This window comes from Acomys minous (assembly GCF_964271855.1).
Source record: "Acomys minous genome assembly, chromosome: 18".
Classification (NCBI taxonomy): domain Eukaryota; kingdom Metazoa; phylum Chordata; class Mammalia; order Rodentia; family Muridae; genus Acomys; species Acomys minous.
The window spans coordinates 64472172-64492222 of NC_140501.1; the positions used below are offsets into that span (position 1 = coordinate 64472172).

The 20051-nt window shown below is 49.9% G+C and overlaps 1 protein-coding gene across 3 annotated transcripts in view; it reads left to right on the forward strand.

Moving 5' to 3' along the window:
* The window catches only part of NRL (neural retina leucine zipper), a 29852-nt gene extending 10372 nt beyond the window's left edge, over window positions 1-19480 (forward strand). Inside the window, exons 1-3 of one of the 3 annotated variants that reach the window (XM_084768310.1) lie at window positions 8114-8168; window positions 15969-16351; window positions 17948-19480. In XM_084768310.1, the coding sequence (XP_084624436.1) occupies window positions 15971-16351; window positions 17948-18280 (714 nt within the window). In that variant the 5' untranslated portion in view covers window positions 8114-8168; window positions 15969-15970 and the 3' untranslated portion in view covers window positions 18281-19480. Of the gene's footprint in view, window positions 1-8113; window positions 8169-15968; window positions 16352-17750; window positions 17839-17947 lie in introns of those variants that run through there. The other 2 variants (XM_084768309.1, XM_084768311.1) reach the window with 2 other exon arrangements.
* The last annotated feature ends 571 nt before the right edge of the window (window positions 19481-20051 follow it).

The window sequence follows — 20051 nt, forward strand, 5'->3', positions numbered from 1 at the left end:
TAGACTTTCTCAAGGTCATTATCTTGTTCATGACCTTGCTCCAGCTCCTGCACCATCGATGGGCTAGCAAGTTGCCCCAGGGAGTTCCTGGATCAGGCTAAAGTATTTTCTTCTAGTTCTCCATAGCTAATTAGACACCAGGACCTTTAGAATGGTTCTCCCATTAGCTCTTAAATCTGTGTGTACGCCCCGCTTTGTCACACCTGACTTTATGCGATCGCTTTTAAGGCCCTTCTTGGACTGTGCCTACCAACACCCCATCTGTCTCTGTGTATAGCATCACTTTGGATAGAGGAAGGATTGGTATTTATGGCGTGCATAGCAGGTGCTAGGTTCTGGGCTAGCAGCTCTGCATGCACGTCTCATTCAGTCTGCAATAACTTTATCTTGATGATGTAGACACTGAAGTTTAAGTCATTTGCTCAAAGTCACACACCTGGTTAGCGGCAGAAATGGAAGTTGGCTCCAGGTCCTTCTGACTATAATTACCACATTTTTTTCTTCACTGCAATCCTATAATATCCCATTTCTTCAGTTTATTGTTAGCCAGACCCTATCTAAAAAAAAAAATGGAGAAAAAAAGAAGACTCCTAAGAATCTTAGACCAGGCATAGGCATAAAGTCTCTAATCTGGCCCCTGGCAATGCCAGCTATCACCTCCACCTCCCAGCTAGCCTACCTGCCCTTTCTCTGCTTTGCAGGGAGAATTTAATAAACTGAGTCTTGCTTTTAACTGTCCTTTACCAGTGACACCCCCCCCCCGTGTTAGTTACTTGATAAATGATGACTGAGTGAAAGAATGAATGATCCCACATTTGTTTTCCTTTTGGGGACATTCTCACTATATAGCCCTGGCTGGCCTGGGCTAGCCTTGCCTCCCAAGTGCTGAATTTAAAAGCATGTAGCACCAGACCCAGCAAGCCCTGCATCTCTTCAGTCGTTGCCCACCAGCTCCTTACCCACTTCAGCAAGGACCTGCTGTAGGATTTTCTTGCCTTGCTGTTGCTTGCTCCACTCTTCTTCAGCCTGCACCCACAATCTCAGCCTGCACCCCAATCTCAGCCTGCTCCTCAATCCTCAGCCTGCGCCCCCAATCTCAGCCTGCTCCTCAATCCTTAGCATGTTCTTCTAACTATAGCCTGCTGCCCTAAGCCACCTCAGCCTGCTCCATCAGCTGGCACTGTGTCCAAGCAGTACCACCAGGGGGCAGGGTGTGACCAGGCATGCCCTGCTCTTTGCCCCATCTCCCGGATCCTTCTTAGGGACAATCTTGGTTTATCTCTTGGCTGTCTCACAGATTGGCTAGGGCTGAGAGCAGTGCCAATTTATCAGAGAGAGAGATATTATCCCCAAGTCCCTGTTGGATACCTGAAAACACAACAGTAGCTGGCCATAGTGGTGCTTGCCTTTAATCCCAGTACTCTAGAGGTAGAGGCAGGCAGATCTCTGTGAGTTCAAGGCTAGCATGGTCTACAGAGCAAGTTCCAGGATAGCCTACACAGCCTACACAGAGAAACCCTGTCTTAAAACCCCCCACCCCCCAAAAAAAGAGAGAGAGAAAAAAAAAAAGAAAATACAATAGTAGCAAGTACTCAAGTTCCATATACATCTACACTTTTCTTTTCTTTCTTTCTTTTTTTCTTTCTTTCTCTTCCTTTTTTGGGTTTTTCGAGACAGGGTCTCTCTGTGTAGCCTTGGCTGTCCCAGACTCACTCTATAGACCAGACTGGCCTCAAACTCACAGCGATCCACCTGCCTCTGCCCCTGAGTGCTGGGATTAAAGGCATGCACCACCATGCCCAGCTTTCTCCATTTTTCTTATGCAAACGTATCTATGATAAAATTTGATTTACAAATATTCATGTTAAGTGGTTGACAATAAAGTGATAAGGAACCAGGACGGTGGTCAAGTCCTAAGCAAACACAGGGAACTGAATTTGGATCCCCAGTACCCAGATAAGAAGCTGGGCTTTGTGGCAGACATCTTTAATCCTAGTGCTGAGCAGTAGAGAAAGGAGTTCCATGCTCACCGGCCAGTGGCTCTAGCCAATTTATGAGTTCCAGAGTCAGTGAGAGACCTTGTGTCAAAAAATAAGGAGGAGAACAATAGAGAAAGACACTTATGCTGACCTCTGGACTTCACATGTGCACTTGTGGGCACACACACACACACACACACACACACACACACACACACACACACACACACGCCTGGGCTATATGGCTATAATCTGAGCACTGGAGAGACAAAGAGGCTCTCTGGAGCTTGTTGGGCAGTCAGTCTAGCTGAGTTTGTGAGTTCTAGGTTCAGTGAGAGACCTTGTCTTAAAACAGAAGGTGAGCGATAAAGTAAAACATTGAACACTGACCTCTGGCTCCGTGTGCACATATGTGGGTATGTACCTGCATTTACACAGGCGCACATGCAAACAGGTACACACACACACACACACACACACACACACACACACACACACACACACACACACTACATACACCCACTGAAACAAATAGGTTAAAAATAATAATTGTCAGGCATAGTGGTGCCCGCCTTTGCCCTCCTCCAACATAATATCTTTATTGATAATTTGGGGATTTCACATCATGCACCCTTATCACAGTCGCCTTCCAGTCCTCCCAGGTCTGCTTCTAATGGCTGTGACCTGCTTTCCAAAAAGCAAAGAAAAAAATAAAGGCTGGGGGGTGGGGGTGGGGGGAACACCGAAGTCCCATTTGTGTTATCCGTACACTCACTGAAGCATGGTCACAATCCCTGTGACCCCCTGAAGAAACCTGAGTCCTTCTCCTCCTGCACCAGAAGCCATCAGCTGTGGAGGCTCCGCTTCAGCATCCTTATCCCAATCATTTAATTCTTTCACATAGTACAACTCAACACCAGTTTCTCCTCCCTCCTTTCCTTTCAGTCCCTCACCCCCTGCCCCCCCCCCCCCCACTCTTCCTCTGGCAGGGGGCCGGGTGTGGTGGTGGCGGCACACGCTTTTAATCCCAGCACTCAGGAGGCAGAGGCAGGCAAATCTCTGTGAGTTCGAGGCCAGTCTGGTCTACAGGTGAGTCTAGGACAGCCAAGGCTACACAGAGAGACCCTGTCTCAAACCAAAAAAAAAAAAAAAAAAAAAAAAAAAAAAAAAAGAAAGAAAGAAAGAGAAGAAAAGGGCAGGCCTCCAGGAATATCAACCAAACATGGCATTTCAAATTGCAATGAGATTAGGCACCATATTGAGGCTGAATGAGGCAAGCCAGTGGGACAAAAAGCGGGCCCAAGAGCAGGCAAAAGAGACGGAATCAGGCCCTGCTCCCACTGTCAGGAGTCCCCCAAGAAGATCCAGCTACACAGCCATAACACATATGCAGAGGGCTTAGGTCAGCCCCAAGTGGGCTCCCTGGTTGTAGGTTCAGTCTCTGTGAGCCTCTATGAACCCAGGTGGGTTGAATTCTGTGGGTTTTCATGTGGCGTCCTTGACCCCCTCTGGCTCCTGCAGTTTTTCCATCCCTCCTGTGCAGGTTTCCCCAGGATCCTCCTAACGCTTGGCTGCTTAACACAACGTTTAAGAGTTCTCTTTGATGGCTTTCATTTTAGGCTGTTACTCTTGGAGGTTCGAGGCAGTAGGGGCTGTGACGGAAGCCGCCTATGTCTCTCCTCAACTGTGTGTCTGCAGGTCACCGATACCACTGCAAAAATAGCTTTCTTTCCCTTTACAAGTCAGCGGGAGTACAGATCCCAGACCTCTGCATGGTTTCTGGCAACAGTGAGGACCATGAACACTCAGCATCTCACATGACGTTCAGGACCTCCACCTGGACCCTGGTGGCATCGTGGAGCATGGACACCAGCATCACTTTCTGCTGAAGCACAGGCCTTGGACACCAACATGGTCTCAGGTGGCAGCATAGACCAGATGGACTTCAGACATCAACATGGCCCCAGGTGGCTGCACAGGACACCCATGTCAATATGGTCCTATGTGGCAGCACAGGCCACAGACAATGACATGGCTTCAGGCGAGGCACAAACCATGAACGTCTGCAAGGCCTTAGGTGCTAACACAGACCACGGACATCAACGTGGCCTCAGGTGGCTGCACAGGCCACTCCCATCAACATGGCCCTTGGCAGCAGCATGCCTCACAGACAACGACGTGGCCTCAGGCAGTGGCCCAGACCACAGACAATCACATGGCCTTTGGTGGCAGCACAGGCCTAGGATATCAACATATCCCTTGGCTGCAGCAGGACCACAGACCCACACGTGGTCCTCCGTGGCAGCATGAACCACGGACATCCACACGGCCCTCGGGGTTCATCATGGCCTGGGGCAGCCGAACAGGCCACTGATAGCAGCATGGCCTCTGGGGGAAAGTATGGACTATGGAGGCCATTCAAGGAGGTCCAATCCAGAAAACGAACCATTCTTCACCTTGGACATCCTTTCACTGCTCAGAGCCAGGGAGCCGAGTCTGCGCAAGCTCCAAGCTGCTGCATAGCACCCTGCCGTCCTTACTGGGCAAGGACATGCTCTTCCATTGACAGATGGCTTCTCTCACACCTGTCATAGCTGTCTTGTCTCCAATTTCACCTCTCTCCACTTCACGTGCCCTGTTCCATGCCTCCATCTTTCTCACCTCCCCAAGACAGTCATTCATCACGGTGGCATTGGAAGCTGCAGTGTGTCATGGTGTGTCACACAGTGTGTGTGTGTGTGTGTGTGTGTGTGTGTGTGTGTGTGTGTGTGTATTCTCCCTCCCCCCCAATAGCTTCACATGGAAACGTTCATTACAACGACTCACTGGTCTGGTTCAAGGTCTCTGGCCTTTGTCACTCCATCAATACTGGACCACCGCTGAGACTCCTCTCAGATGTCCTGCTGTTGCCCAGAGTCAAGGTGGTCCTGCAGCCCCAGTTGTGTGGGGTCAGTCCCTTCATGCACTCCAGCAGCTCACAGATGGAAGGGATGTTGGGGTGAACCAATGCAAAGTGCTGAATTTGTGCTTGGATGGTAGCTGAGTTCGTCAGCCTGGGCCTTAGGTGGCCAGATGGGGCCTGCCTGTGGTGCATGCCTTTAATTCTGGCACTTGGGAGGCAGAGGTAGACCAGCATGGTCTATATAGTGACTTCCAGGACAGCCAGGGCTATGTAGAAAGACGTCACAAACAAACAAACAAGCAGAATAATAAGAGGATAACTATGATGGCACACTACGAGAGAAGTTGTGTGTATACAGTCTTGATGTCTCCTTGTGTATCACTAACTGGCCTAGAACTCACTGTGTAGACAAGGATGGTCTTAAATTTGCAAAGATCTGTCTACCTCTGCTGCCTCCTCCTCTTCCTCCCCGCCCCCCTCCTTCTTCTTGAGACAGGGTTTCTCTGTGTTAGCCTTGGCTGTCCTGGACTTGCTTTGCAGACCAGGCTGGCCTCGAACTCACAGCGATCCGCCTGCCTCTGCCTCCCGAGTGCTGGGATTACAGGCGTGCGCCACCACTGCCTGACTTGCCTCTGCTTTTTTTTTCTTTTTTCTTTTTTCTTTTTGTCTCTGCCTTCTTAATGCTGGGATTAAAGGTGTGTGACACCATACCTGGCCTTACAGTCTCTTTCAGAGTCTCATTGTACTCTTCTTTCTATGGTGTGAGATGATACAAAGCCTACATGATGAGACAAAATATGGCGTAGGGTTAGGCTGCCTTTGACCCGATGAGAGGTCAGAAGAATTACTTGCCTTCATCATGACTCTTTTTTTTTTTTTTTCCGAGACAGGGTTTCTCTATGTATCCTAGGCTGTCCTGGACTCACTTTCGTAGACCAGGCTGGCCTCGAACTCACAGCGATCCGCCTGCCTCTGCCTCCTGAGTGCTGGGATTAAAGGCGTGCGCCACCATGCCCAGCTCATCATGACTCTTATACTTTGTGGCTACTAGTAAGTAAAATAAGGGTTAAGTGCACGCAGGAGACGTGATACCAGAACAGCCCATCTGCTGACTGTGACGGCTGCCATCTGATTTAACTGCAAACTGCCATCCAGCATGGATGCACCAAGCGATGATTCATTTCCTGGGAGGAACAGGGCAGAAAGCTTTGAGATTTCGTCACAGTACTCAGCATGACACTCATAGTTGTTTTCCTTATTGCTGTGACGGAAACAGCCCACATTAGCAAGGTGTCGGGGTTGGGGGTCAGTTCAGGATTAGTAAATTGGAGGTCCACCTGGGCTACAGAGTGAGAACCCTGCCTCAAAACCAAATGGACCAACAACCCAGAAAACTGACGTAATATTTTTGGGCCATGTTTGGCCACAGCTGGGTGAAAACAGGGCAGGTGAAGGTGCATAAGAAAGTCCCACTGTACTTCTGTAAGCCCTGTGGCCAAACGGAGTTGTAGCTAAGGGAACCTTCTGGACATACTTAAACATGCTCTGTGCCCGAAGGGGACTGTGTTGGCAAGTGCAATGCCCTTTTGGTGTTGCGTATTCAATGCCTGGTTCTTACAAGAATGTAGACTCTTACCTCTTTGCCTCAATTTGGAATATCTCTACAGGCCCATTGCAGCTCTGTAGGAAAGATTAAGCTTTGTCACAGGTGGAAGCAATCTTGGCGGGCTTTACCCTTGGGGCACCCCATGAATACCTTGTGACAGACTGTTTGGAGCCTTCCTGGGCTTGGAATTCAGGAAGCCTACCTGGGAACCCCACCGTGGCTATTGTTTTCCTAATTGACCCTAGAAGGGAGAAGGAGACCGCCCTTTGCATGTGACTGGGAAGGTGGGGGAGAGAAAAACAACAGGCAGAGGCGGAGAGAGCACACGGAGAGAGCAACCAGACCGGACCAGCAGAGAGACAACTAAGGACCCGTCCCGTGGAACGGATACGGGAAGGTTCACTCTTCTGTCCCTTTAACCTTTTTTTCCTTCTTGTGTATGCTAGTTGGGTTGTATAATAAAGTTTAATTGTTAATAAACAGAGCCAACACAGCTCCTCTGCTCCTATGGGTCACCTGGATTGTACCTGCAACATTAATTCAACTTTTCCCTCTCTCTAACCCTTTCTCTCACTCCCCTGAAACTCCTTCCCAATAAGCCAGTGTATCCAAGTGGGGGCAGGTGCATGCAAGAGCCATGTGTTTATATGCAGAGTCCCCACCCCTGGAGTCAAACATGGTATAAAGGAGAGGACGAGATGGTCCTGCCTGAATGTCTGTGGCCAGAAGCTGCACCACTGGACTTCAACATCCTCAGGCTGCCCTCATATGTCAGAATTCCAGCTCTAACTCTGAGTCCACTGCTCCCCTGCACAGACAAAAGGTAGATTGGAATAGTTCTTTCCTCCTCCTCCTCCTTCTCTTCTTCTGTTTTTTTTGAGACAAGGTCCCTCTGTGTAGCCTTGACTGTCCTGGACTCACTTTGTAGACCAGGCTGGCTTTGAACTCACAGAGATCCGCCTGCCTCTGCCTCCCAAGTGCTGGGATTAAAGGCGTGCGCCACCGCCGCCGCCACCACCACCTGCTGGAATAGCTCTTTTCACAGACAAACGTGATCCTGATCGTGTCACCCCTGACAAACCTGCAGGACCCTCACACTGCTTTTAAGGAAAGCCTAAGTCCTTGATGTGGCATGCCATGCTCTACCTTGTCCCTTCTTGCTTGTCACCATTTTTTTTTCACCTTCTTTACGCTCTTCCCTCTGCCTCAGAGCTTTCCATATGTCATTCCCGCAGCCTGGGAACCCTACCCTCCACACTTTCAGGCTCAGTTATTTGACCAATCTTAGTCTAATGTGACTTCCTTAGGTATCTTGCCCCTTTACTTAAAGCCTATTTGCCAAACATGGCTTCACGCCCTACCTGGAACAGGATGGCCTGAAGAGACAGCTATAACAACGAGTCATTGCCTTTAACGTCCACTGAATGCCACATGTTCTTCTATAAAATCTTGCTTGCTTTCCCACCCCACCTTCGTCATTTTAGAGCATAAAACGAGAATGCAAACTAGTGCTGGGCTCGAAGCCTTTCAGGAGCGTCAGTCCACCAGTGGCAGTTCCTGTCCTCCATGTGGGTGTTGGAGTGCTTATTCCAGAAAGAATCCCTCATCGGCTCTATCAGATTCCATCTTCATGACACTCGAGAGATGGATCACCAAGTTTAGGCTCTTGCCACTAAGACTGGTAAATAACCCGAGTTAAATTTCTGGGACCAACAGAATAGAAAGAGAGAACTGACACCTGCAAATTCTCCTCCTCCTCCTCCTCCTCCTCCTCCTCCTCCTCCTCCTCCTCCTCCTCCTGCTCCTCCTCCTCCTCCTCCTCCTCCCCCTCCTCCTCCTCTTCCTTCTTTTTCTAAGATTTACTTATTATGTATACCGCGTTTTGCCTGCATGTACACCTGCAGGCCAGAAGAGGGCATCAGATCACATTATAGATGGTTGTGCGCCACCGTGTGGTTGCTGGGAATTGAACTCAGGACCTCTGGAAGAGCAACCAGAGCTCTTAACTTCTGAGTCATCTCTCCAGACCAGAGATTTTTGTTTTGTTACGTTTTTTCAAGACAGGGTTTCTCTGTGTTGCCCCGGCTGTCCTGGACTCACTTTGTAGAGCAGGTTGGCTTCGAACTCATAGCAGTCTGTCTGCTTTTGCCTCCCTGAATGCTGGGATTAAAAACATGCTCCACACTGCCCGGCTAAAGATTTCTTTCTTTGCAATTTGTTCTTTTATCTACTCTCTTTCTCTAGATAAACCAACCAACAAACAAATAAATATTACCCCTTCATGAGCTAAGGTCTCCCAGCATCCTGCCCTTCTCTGTAGCATCTCAATTAAAAGGGCTTGCTTGTACCTGTAGTCACAGCTTCTTTAGGGGCTGAGACATGAGGATCACTTAAACACAGAAGTCCCAGGCAAGCCAGGTAATATAGTCAGATATTTTCCTATTTTAAAATAAAATGTGTGTATGTGAATTATTTACTTTATTTTTATTTTATGTGTATGAGTGTTGTGACTGCATGCTGTGTAGAGTTCCCTCAGAAGGCAGACGAGGGCATCAAATCCCCCCGGAACTGGAGTGACAGGTGGTTTTCTGTTTGAAGCTGGGAATACAACCTGGGTCCTCTGGAAGAGCAGCTGGTGCTCTTAACTGCTGAGCCATCTCTCCATCCTGTGTGTAATTTTTTTTCAATGTAGGAGTATCTTTGTGCCTGGGACAAGAGTACAAACAGTAATCTATAACCTTTGTGCTTAAATATGTGAAATGAATAATTCATGTGGGCCAAGTGATATGAGCTTTTAATCCCAGCTACTTGGGAGGCCAACTGAAAGGATCAAAGTTCAAGGCCAGCCTGGCAACCTAGTGAAACCCTGCTCTCTCACCCCACGACACCCCATGAGAGTTCAGTGGTAGAATAGCTGACAGAGTGCTTTCCTATCATCTATTAATGCCTGGATTCAATTCCTGAGTCCCTAGCACTTCCATTAAAAACATAAATAATTTAAGGTAATAAATATTAAATAAAACATGTTTTTAATTTTTCTGCATTTACACATACACACTTCACAACAGTCTGGAAGGGCTTACTTGAATTTGGTGTTTACTTGAAGCGCCCAGGGCTCCGTACAGAATGTGGTGATGTGGGGAAAGTCAACTTTCAGGCTAGGAATGCCACCCAGGTAGTGGTACTGGGGACATGTGTATCATAGTGAGGTCAGCCGTGGAGGGGAAAGCCCAGAGGGAAAGTCTATGCAATCCCTGGAAGCAGGTTTGAACTTGTTGTACAGGGAATTTCCGGCTACCTGGAGTGTGATCCTGAGGAACCAGGGGTCTGGGCCAGATAGGGGTGGATGTGTCACACTGTCGGTGTGGGTTCAGCCACAGAAAGACCAGCATAGACCTTCTGAATCAGAGGACACAGGGCGGAAGCTACTCCTGTGTAGCTGTAAAGCAGTGGTTCTCAACCTGTGGGTGGCGACCTCTTTGGGGGTCAAAGGATCCTTTGCCTAAGACCATTAAAAAACAGAGATACTCACATGACGATTCATAACAGTAGCAAAATTACAGTTATAAAGTATAAATGAAAATAGTTTTATGGTTGGGAGGGTAAGTACAACATGAGAAACCTGTTTTTTGTTTGTTTTGTTTTTTGTTTTTTTGAGACAGGGTTTCTCTGTGTAGCCTTGACTGTCCTAGAACTTTCTTTGTAGACCAGGCTGGCCTTGAACTCACAGAGATCTGCTTGCCTCTGTCTCCCAAGTGCTAGGATCACAGGTGTGCACCACCATGTCGGGCTTGAGAAATTAAAGGGTCCCAGCATTAGGAAGGTTGAGAACCACTGGTCTAAAGTTAGTAGCGTGATTTTCGTTTTCATCACTCTACAAGCTCCATGAATGGATGGACAGCATTAGTCTCAGTTACTAAGCATTTATGCCTAACACAATAGCTGTTGTTTGGCAAATATCTACCAAATATGTGTAGTGAGTATCCCAGGGGGATGACCTCAGGAGTGGCCACGTGCGCAGCTGTCATGCCAGCACTCCTGAGGGTGAGGCAGGAAGATGTGACCTTGAGTAAGCCTGGGCTACAGAGCAAAACCAAAATTAAAATTGGCAGTGAGTGCTGGTCTTCCAGGATTCTAAAGTCAATATGTAGAGCTGAGCAGGTGGGGGTGGGTGACATCCTAGAATGTTGCCTCTGTCATTCCTTCTCCTTTTCTTTTCTTTCTTTTTTTCCCTCCTCTTCTCCTCCCCTCGCCTTCTGTAGTTCAAGCTGGCCTTGAGTGCACACTGTTCCTGTCTCGGCCTTCCCCAGGTCTGTGGTTACAGGCATGTACAACCTAAACTCTTTTTCCCTTGGTAACGAGCGCTAGGAATTGAATGCACTAGCTCCTTTTTTTCACACGTTCAGGCGTCTTTTAGTGCCACCATCTACTTCCTAACCTCCAAGCCTACCCTGTCGTGCTTGGGATGTTCTCTGCCTCCTGAGTCTCCACTAGTCAGCCCAATCCTCCCCCCCTCCCCCAGCCTACCTGTCACACCCCAACTCCTCTCCCCAGTGAGTGGTACCCAGAGGGGCTCAGCTGGCCTGAGCTTGTTTGGCCTGACTCCCTTCGCCCCTTAGCAGCTTAGCCCTCCCACCTCTTCCCTGAGTCCTCCGGTAAACAAGAGGATCAGGACAGACGTGACAGCTGCCTGGTGGGGCAAGTGTCTGGTTAGGTCAGAGCAGGCGTGAATGGGGGCTGCACCCAATGCTGCCAGTGCGTGTCCCTTTAGGGACCGTCTAGGGTCCCTTTGTTGCCTACGCACCGTTAAGTCACGTTCCACGTATGTATGCCGGCCTCCTTGCTTTCCTCTTCCCTAGTCTCCTTTTGTAGCTGTTTCCTGACTTTAAACTTTCTGCTGCTTCTAAGAAAACAAGCAGTAGATCCGGATGAAGAGTGACATTACTACTTGAGTAGTGACTCTACTCGTAGTAAAAGACCTAGGCATGGGGCAGGCACGACCTCTGACATAGGTCCTCTAATGCGTGTGGGAAAAGCTTGGATTTCAAAGATCCTCCAAAGCTGGGTGTGGTGGCGCACACCTTTATGCCCAGCACTTGGGAGGCAGAGGCAGGTGGACCTCTGAGTTTGAGGCCAGCTTGGTCTACAAAGCAAGTTCCAGGATAGCCAGAGCTACACAGAGAAACCCTGTCTCGAAAACCAAAACAAAACACGTGCCTTCAAATGCACATGAATTCAAAACTTGTCACTACTGGAAGGTGGTGAGAATTTCACAGAGGTGGGACCTCATGGGAAGTCTCCTGGTCATTGGGGTGTACCCGTGAGGGACACAGGGCCTTATCTCCTTCCCTTTTCTTTTTTGCCCCAGTGATGTGCTGAGTAGCTTTAAGGGGTGTCCCTGCCAAGAGACTTGACTCACAGCAGGCAATAAATGATGGGGTCGACTGCCCACAGGCTGGGACCTCTATGGCAGCAAACCGAAACAAACCTCTTTCCAATTAAAGTTGATTGCTCCAGGTGTTTATTGGAGCAGCTGTGTTGAGTAACACAATTGTTTTTGTTGTTGTGACAAAATTCCTGAGAAAAATCAGAGGAGGAGAGAGTTCTTTGGGCTAACAGTTTCAGCTTAGAGTTGTGTGGTCCTGTTGTTTTGGTCCAAAAAAAAATCTAATTTGGTGATGGCAAATATATTGTGAAGCAAAGAGAGAAGGGAAGAGGAGGAAGAGAGAAGGAGAGAGAAGGGTAGGGTAGGAGGGAGGGAGGAGAAGGAAGAGGGAGGGAGGGACACAGAAAGACATTAATGGACTGAGGAGAAGATTCACCATTCACAGGCACATTTCGTCTAGTTAGGCCCCACCTCATGACAGCCAATTCAGTATGAACTCTTCACCTGATTAATTCACTGATAAGTTTAACACTCTCACCTAATCATTTCTCAACAGTGCCCTTATCTGGGAAACAAACCTTTAAAAATATACCCAAACCATAGCAGTGATAGAAAAACTAATATAGTGTGGGTGAACGCACACATACACATACACACAGACACACACACATACAGACACACAGACACACACACACACACACACACACACACACACACACACACACACACGCCCTGAGATTAAATGGACCGAATATAGGTATCTGTAGACCAGTGGTTTTAAATGTTAGTGTATCAGAACTGTTGGAAGGACTTATTAAATCACAGAAGCCTATGATTTAATCTAATGTCCGACCTACAGAGTTTCAGATTCTGTGAGTTTGAGGTAAAGCCAGAGAAATCTGTTTCTTCTGGTTCTCAAGGGATGTGATCTGAGGACTACATTTTGGGAGCCGTAGCATTAAGTAATCAGCACCTATCAGCTCTTCCCTAACATATAAAGTCTGGGACTAGGTGAATTGTCCTAACTGAGGACTCTTGGCGCTGACGGAGCCCAGAACTTCCTGCGCATTGGGCAAGAAGACCTATTAACTGTGTCCGGGAGTCCTCAGGAGACAGGAGGTACCCCATAACACCTGGAGTTTATTCTAATACAGACCCTATTTAAACAGCTTCAGGCAGGTTTAAACATCTCCTTGGCTAAGCCCTAGCATCCCTTCTCCGGCTCCTAAGGGAGGGGGGAAGCGGTGGGGGGGGGTGGGAGGGGGTGACAGCTCTTAAGAGGCGTTAGGGAATTAGGCTGAGAATGTAGGTCATACCCCAGCCGTCTGGGAATCACGATGAGAGAGAGAGAGGAGAGGAGGAGGAGCGAGAGACTGGACAGGCACAGGGGAAAGGTGAGAGGAAGCGAAGGCTGCTCATGAGGGCAGCTACAAAAGTCTATCTGGCTGCGGCAGATCGGAGGGCGGTACTCTTTTGGTATCCCAGGGAAAGACCAGAGTCTGGTCTCCCCCTTTCTGTTCCTTCTCTCAAACTGGGCAGCGTGTCTGGGAGATGGGCTACTAAGAGTGAGTTTCTTCGTGGAGAGAGTTGCTTATCTTTCTAACACAGTGACTCTGTGAGGCACGAGGCCAGTCAGGGTGAAGGTGGGGCAAGGAGCAGAGCCAACAGGCTGCATGGGAAAACGTACACTTCCCCCACACGTGGTTGGGACGCACAGTCTTAAAAGATGGGGTTTCTGGGAGTTTGTTTGGACCCTTACCAGCCCTAGGCTTCGAGTGACTGGGCTAAGAATTGTGTCCCCATGGAAGGGTGGTACTTGGGGCCAGTGTGGCTCACTGTATTGGAAGCCAAGCACATGTAAACTGGACCACCGATCAGACGCTTTCTTGGGGAAGATGCGCCTTTTCTTTTTTTGAGAACTGGCGGTACCTATCCTTCACTGCCCTCTATATCCCTGCCCCTGGGCCAGTGAGATATGCAAATAAGCCCTTTATCTCATTGGCTGAGGCTTGGGGACCACAGATGATCTCAGAGTGCCCTTTGGGCTCGGTGCCCACAGCCCCCTTGCTCTGAACACAGGCACACCAGACCCTGCTCTATGGAGTCTCTAGTCTCTGGGAACGCTGTGTCTTTCTGGTTCTGACACTGACCACGTCATCTCTGTCATTCCTAAAGTGAGTATGTCTGATGACCCACCTGGGTGCTAGGCTTGTCCTGTAGAGCCCCTCCTGGCATCCCTGCAGCCCGCTCTCTGCTGTGTCCTCTGTAGAATAGTCACTCCTCTGTGATCTGCCCCACTCCTACTCTGGCTACTAGCATACCAGACAAGCAACCTTCCCCCTTAACACTTTAACATCTCGCATTCTCTCTGGATGTCATTATCAGTGTCTCAGCATCTCCTTTCTGCCAAGGACTAGCTCTGTCTTGCCCCCATGTCCTCTCAGGCTTAAGAGGGTCTACAGAGGACAACTCTCCCTTGGATAGGAACAGGGGAGCCTTATCTACCTCTCTGGTCTGAGTGTGGAAGTCTAAGATGTGGCTGAACACAGCAGGGAACCAGGAGGCCGCTAATGTCCTAATGTCCGAGTGCTGGGGGATGAGACCCCCCCTGAACTTCCCCTTCTGGGGGTGAGAGTGTATCTGTTGGCATTGGGAACTGAGGCAGACTGGGAAGTGTGAACTAGTGAGGTGAACATGCCAGAGGTGAGCATGCACTCCGTGGCTGCTAAGAAAGAGTTCCTTACTACTGTAAAGTTTGTACATTCTGTTGACCGATGGCTTATTAACGTGCATTTGTGTTGTGACTCTGCACGAGATGGGGCTAAGAGGCAGCCTGCACTAAAATGATCTGAGCATAGTCCTCTCCTTCTAGGATGCATCTCAGAACTAGTGCTCCGCAGAACACTGTCTGGGGGAGTTTCCTTTCTTTTTTTTTTTTTTTTTCTGAGACAGGGTTTTTCTGTGTAGCCTTGGCTGTCCTGGACTCCCTTTGTGGACCAGGCTGGCCTCAAACTCACATCAATCCACCTGCCTCTGCCTCCCGAATGCTGAGATTGAAGGCGTATACCACCACACCCTGCTTATTTTTTCTTAAAAAAAAAAAAAAAAGCAAAAAACCAAAAATCAAACATCTCTAAGTTAGCCAGATAGGGATTGAGGGGTTGCAAACAAGTACAAATTCATACCTCAGGCACAGAAATTTATTCTCATCACCACATTAGTACTGAGGAAGAAATGTGAAAAGAACTGCAAACCAAGTTCTCTGGGGGAGTTTCAAAGTCTAACTGCCCACAGCGAACAGAAGGATCAGATAGCGAAGGCGAGCTGCTCAAATTCACACAACGTGGCAGGTTCTGAGCCAAAGATTTGTCTTCATGAATTCTCTTCTGAGAGAGTGGCCTTAAGGAGGGGGGGCGGGGAGCACTCAGTCCTCATCTTTCTAGAACTTTTTTTTCCCCTTGGAAATTCTCTTTAAAAGAGATTTGTCTATTGACTAACTCATAGAAAAAATGTGTAGCTGACACTACCCTGAAGGCTTTAAGAGAGAAAGATAACAGTATAATATTCTTATATCCTAAAATTCCCAGCATAGTGTCTTTCCACTATCCTAACACACACACACACACACACACACACACACACACACACACACACACAGAGAGAGAGAGAGAGAGAGAGAGAGAGAGAGAGAGAGAAAGAGAGAGAAAGAGAGAGAGAGAGGGAGAGATACAGTTAATTAAGTATAAATTTTAATTGCTTGTAAATGGAATGATGCCTCTGGAGATGACAGAACTTCTCAGAGTGTCCCAGGACCAGGGTTGGGAGCTCTGCCCTGTTGCTGTTCTTTTTTTTTTTTTTAAACAGATCCCAGAGGCACCAAAGGGTGCCGCCAACACACTAAAGGCTGTGCTGTCCATTTGTCCTTCAGGCCTCCAGGCTCTTGTTGCCTGATAGGAGCTGCCTGGAAGCAGCTGTGCAGGGAAGAGCAGTTTCGTTAGTACTCGGGAGCCCCAGAGCCCTAGTTTCAGGGCACTAGGGGAGGGACGAGGAGGGCAGGCAGCCTCCGGCACCCCACACCTTTCCTCTTTCTTGCAGGAATGGCGCTCGCCCCCAGTCCCTTGGCTATGGAGTACGTTAATGACTTTGACTTGATGAAGTTTGACATAAAACGAGAGCCCTCTGAGGGCCGGTCTGGACTCCCCACGGCCTCACTGGGCTCCACACCTTACAGTTCAGAGCCTCCTTCACCCACCTTCAGTGAGCCAGGCGCGGTGGGCAGCAGTGAGGGCCCCAGGCCGGGCCTGGAGGAGCTGTATTGGTTGGCCACCCTGCAGCAGCAGCTGGGGGCTGATGAGACGCTGGGGCTGAGCCCTGATGAAGCCGTGGAGCTGCTGCAGAGTCAGGGCCCAGTCCCTGCAGAAGGGCCCCATGGCTACTATTCAGGGAGCCCAGGAGAGACAGGAGCCCAGCTTGCCCAGGTGAGTGACTAATAGGTTTTTCTGGGGGGGGGGGGGGGGAGGCCTAAGGAAGCCGACCTGTCAAAAGAGGGAGGGTATTTCCTAGAGACAATTATTGACTTGAAAAAGCCAGAGCAAGGTTCTTGAGAAAAATGAGACAGAGACACATTTCTTCTTCTTCTTCTTCTTCTTCTTCTTCTTCTTCTTCTTCTTCTTCTTCTTCTTCTTCTTCTTCTTCTTCTACTTCTTCTTCTTCTTCTTCTTCTTCTTCTTCTTCTTCTTCTTCTTCTTCTTCTCCTCTTCCTCCTCCTCCTCTTTGTCTTCCTCCTCCTCCCTCTCCCTCCTCTTCTTCTTTCCTCTTCCTCCTTCTCCTTCTCGGACTTTTTTTTTTTGAGACAGGGTTTCTCTGTGTAGCCTTGGCTATCCTAGACTCTCTTTGTAGACCAGGCTGGCCTGGAACTCACATCAATCTGCCTGCCTCTGCCTCCCGAGTGTAGGGATTAAAGGTGTGCACCACCACGCCTTTTCCAGCTGTTTCAAAATGGTAGGAAATGGTTGAATAATGGGGAACAGAGAGACGATATAATTAGGAGGAGGACCAAGAGTTGTGGTTCACACCTTTAATTCCAGCATCTGGGAGGCTGATGCAGGACAGTGTTAGCGAGTTCTAAGCCAGGCTGGTTTAAATAGTGTTCTGGGCCAGCCAGGACTATGTAATGATACCTCGTCAAAACAAAACAAAACAGCTGGGTGGTGGTGGCACACGCCTTTAATCCCAGCATTTGAGAGGCAGAGGCAGGTGGATCTCTGTGAGTTCGAGGTCAGCCTGGTCTACAAAGTGAATCCAGGACAGCCACGGCTAAACAGAGAAACCCTGTGTCGAAAAAAACCAAAACCCAAACCCAACCCAACCCAAACCAACCAACCAACCAAAACAAAAACCTGAGGGGCCGCAAAGGGAAAAGGGCTTAGAATTTAGGAGCTTTGGGGGCGGCGGGATGAACGGCTATGGCTACGTGGAAGCAAATAGACAAACGAGGTGTGGAACCTAGCTAGGTAACTGCTGTAGTTGAGGTTGGCTTTTCAAGGTTCCGTGTTTTTCCCAGCACCTAACCTTCTCAGAAAGGATTGGGACTCATCCTATTAATTATAGACACAGATGGGGGTGTTGAGGGCATTAGGATGTAATCCAAATCCTTGAGGGTCACCGGGTTGTGGTGTTCAGGACAGGGAAGCGTGTGTGGCAAGGGCGGGATCTGTCTGGGCGCGGGTCCCCGGGACACTGCGGACTGCTTGAAGGGTACACAGAGTTCAGAGGCGCGATTGGTTGGTTCGCCAGAGCGCGAGGGGCGGAGCCCACACTGCGGCACTTGCGGAAAGGCCACCAGGCCGGCCCATGGGGGAGGGGGGTTAGCGTGGGGTAGGGGTCGCAGGCATAGCCCTGGGGTCCAGGCATGTGGAGACCTGGGGTGGGGTCTGTAGGAAGAGCGAGCTTGCAGCAAGCCAAGGTGGGAGCCGGGAGGGCTTTCCTAAGGGCTCAATAACCGGCCTGGGGACCTGAAGTGTTTAGCGGGGTGGGACCCGCACCAACCCTGTCCCTGCACTCTTCTCCTGCAGCTGCCCGAGAGGTTTTCGGACGCGGCGCTGGTCTCGATGTCTGTGCGTGAGCTGAACCGGCAGCTGCGGGGCTGCGGGCGCGACGAGGCTCTGCGGCTGAAGCAGAGACGCCGCACGCTCAAGAACCGCGGCTACGCGCAGGCCTGTCGCTCCAAGCGGTTGCAGCAGAGGCGCGGGCTGGAGGCTGAGCGTGCCCGCCTGGCCGCCCAGCTGGACGCTCTGCGGGCCGAGGTGGCCCGCCTGGCCCGCGAGCGCGACCTCTACAAGGCCCGCTGTGACCGGCTGACCTCCAGCGGCCCAGAGTCCGACGACCACACGCACCTCTTCCTCTGAGCCTCTAGGGCAGAGGGGTGTGGCGGTTTGGAGGTGGCTGGGTAGATGGCACTGTATACAGTACCACTCACCAAATCGGGTCCTGTATGTCTATACAAATAGCCCCAAACTTCTGACCCTCGTGGCAAGCCGGAGGTTAGATGCTGGTCCTTTGTCGGAGTTGAGTCCCTTTCCCTTTGGCAGGCCACGACCCTTCACGATTAGGGCACTGAATTCTGTAGTGAATAGTGCCTGTACCGAGGATGAAGGTTTTGGGGGGGAATGGGTGGGTGACATGATGACCGGTAGGAGAGGGAGGGGTGCGGCTCCCCTCTCAGGAGTTCTTAACTCAAGGCTTTCCACCTATAGCCCATTGATGCTGTAATCAACAACGAAGCTGCGCTTTCGCTGGATTTTTTTGGACTCCTCATTTTAGGACTACTGAACTTTAAAAGATTTCCGATTCTCCCAAACAAACCAGAGTAGTAAGTCAACTCAGGGTGCTTTTCTCTGCTCAACCAAGTGACCTTTAGAGTCCACGGAGCAGACAAGCGCCCTGGGCACCATTCTTAACCGTGTCACAGGCTGTATATGTCTGTCACCTTAAGCGAAGCCGTGGCCATCAGATTTCAGCTCCTTCGTCTAACTCTGGTTTGGATGGGATGACTTCTGATACTGTTTCAGTTTTGGCATCTTCCGCAGTGAGCAAGTCTAAATGGTCTCGCCAAGAGGCCCCAAGATGACTGTGCTAAAGGGACACCCTGTTCTGCCTCAACTTCCAGGCTGTAGCTCAGGCAGTCTCCTCTGGGAGCTCTCACTGGCGCTCTGTGACAACCCCCCCCCAAACTGCAGAGGGTACCCCTGCTTCTCCCTGCCTCTCAGAGTTGAAGTGAGACCTCACTGGACAGCCGGGGAATCTGAGAGACTGTGGCTTTTGTGAATTAAAACCTGAAGTCCAGGAAAGACTAATGTTATTGGCTCAATGTTCTTGGAATTTAAAACGGCTTAATTCTACGTCGCCACTTCAGTTTACTGTTTTGTGTGTTTGTTGTGATAGGGAGTTGGGAAGGGAGAGAGGCGGAGGGAGCTGGGGTGAGGGGGAGAGGGAGAGGGTTTTTTAAAGGAGGGGGGGTCTGTTGCTGTAGCTCAGTGGTAGATTGCTTGCCTAATTTGTGCAGAGGCAGAGCCTTTTTGGAGTTGAGCAATGCACATCTCCGCTCTAGAGGGCCGGTAGAGTGGATCGGAGTGGGGAGGGAACCGTCCAGATGGAGCCTCACCCACCCACCACCACCACTAACACAACCAAAACCCAGAAGCAGCAGTGGCCCTAGCGAGGAGGCCTGTCTGTGGCTGTTCTCCAGGTCGCCTCACAGTTGCCATAGTAACCCAGCCCTCCAGTTCAGCAACATATGGGGAGGGCCTCTGGGCAGGGCAGAAGCGTTGAGCTGGGAGTGTCCGTCTCATCAGCCACTGTCATCTGTCCTCTAAGGGGCATAATAAACAGGAGAAGCAGGCCTGGGGGGGGAGTGGCTCCCATATGTCTTTCTTCCTTTCTGCCCCCACTACCCACCCCCTGACCAGCTGTCTCTTCTCTTCCCATGGCATTTCTTGTTCCCTCTCTCCCCACCTCTCACCTAGCTCCTCCTCCTGTGCAGGCGTCTGAAGCAGGATCCTTTCTCCCAGCTCCCTGCATTTTTCTTTTCCTTCCTCACCTTTTACCAGCGGCCTTTCTCTCAGGCTGGGGTTCCTATTGAAGGAAAAGGCTGGGGCAGACGGAGCCCACCTAGGACCT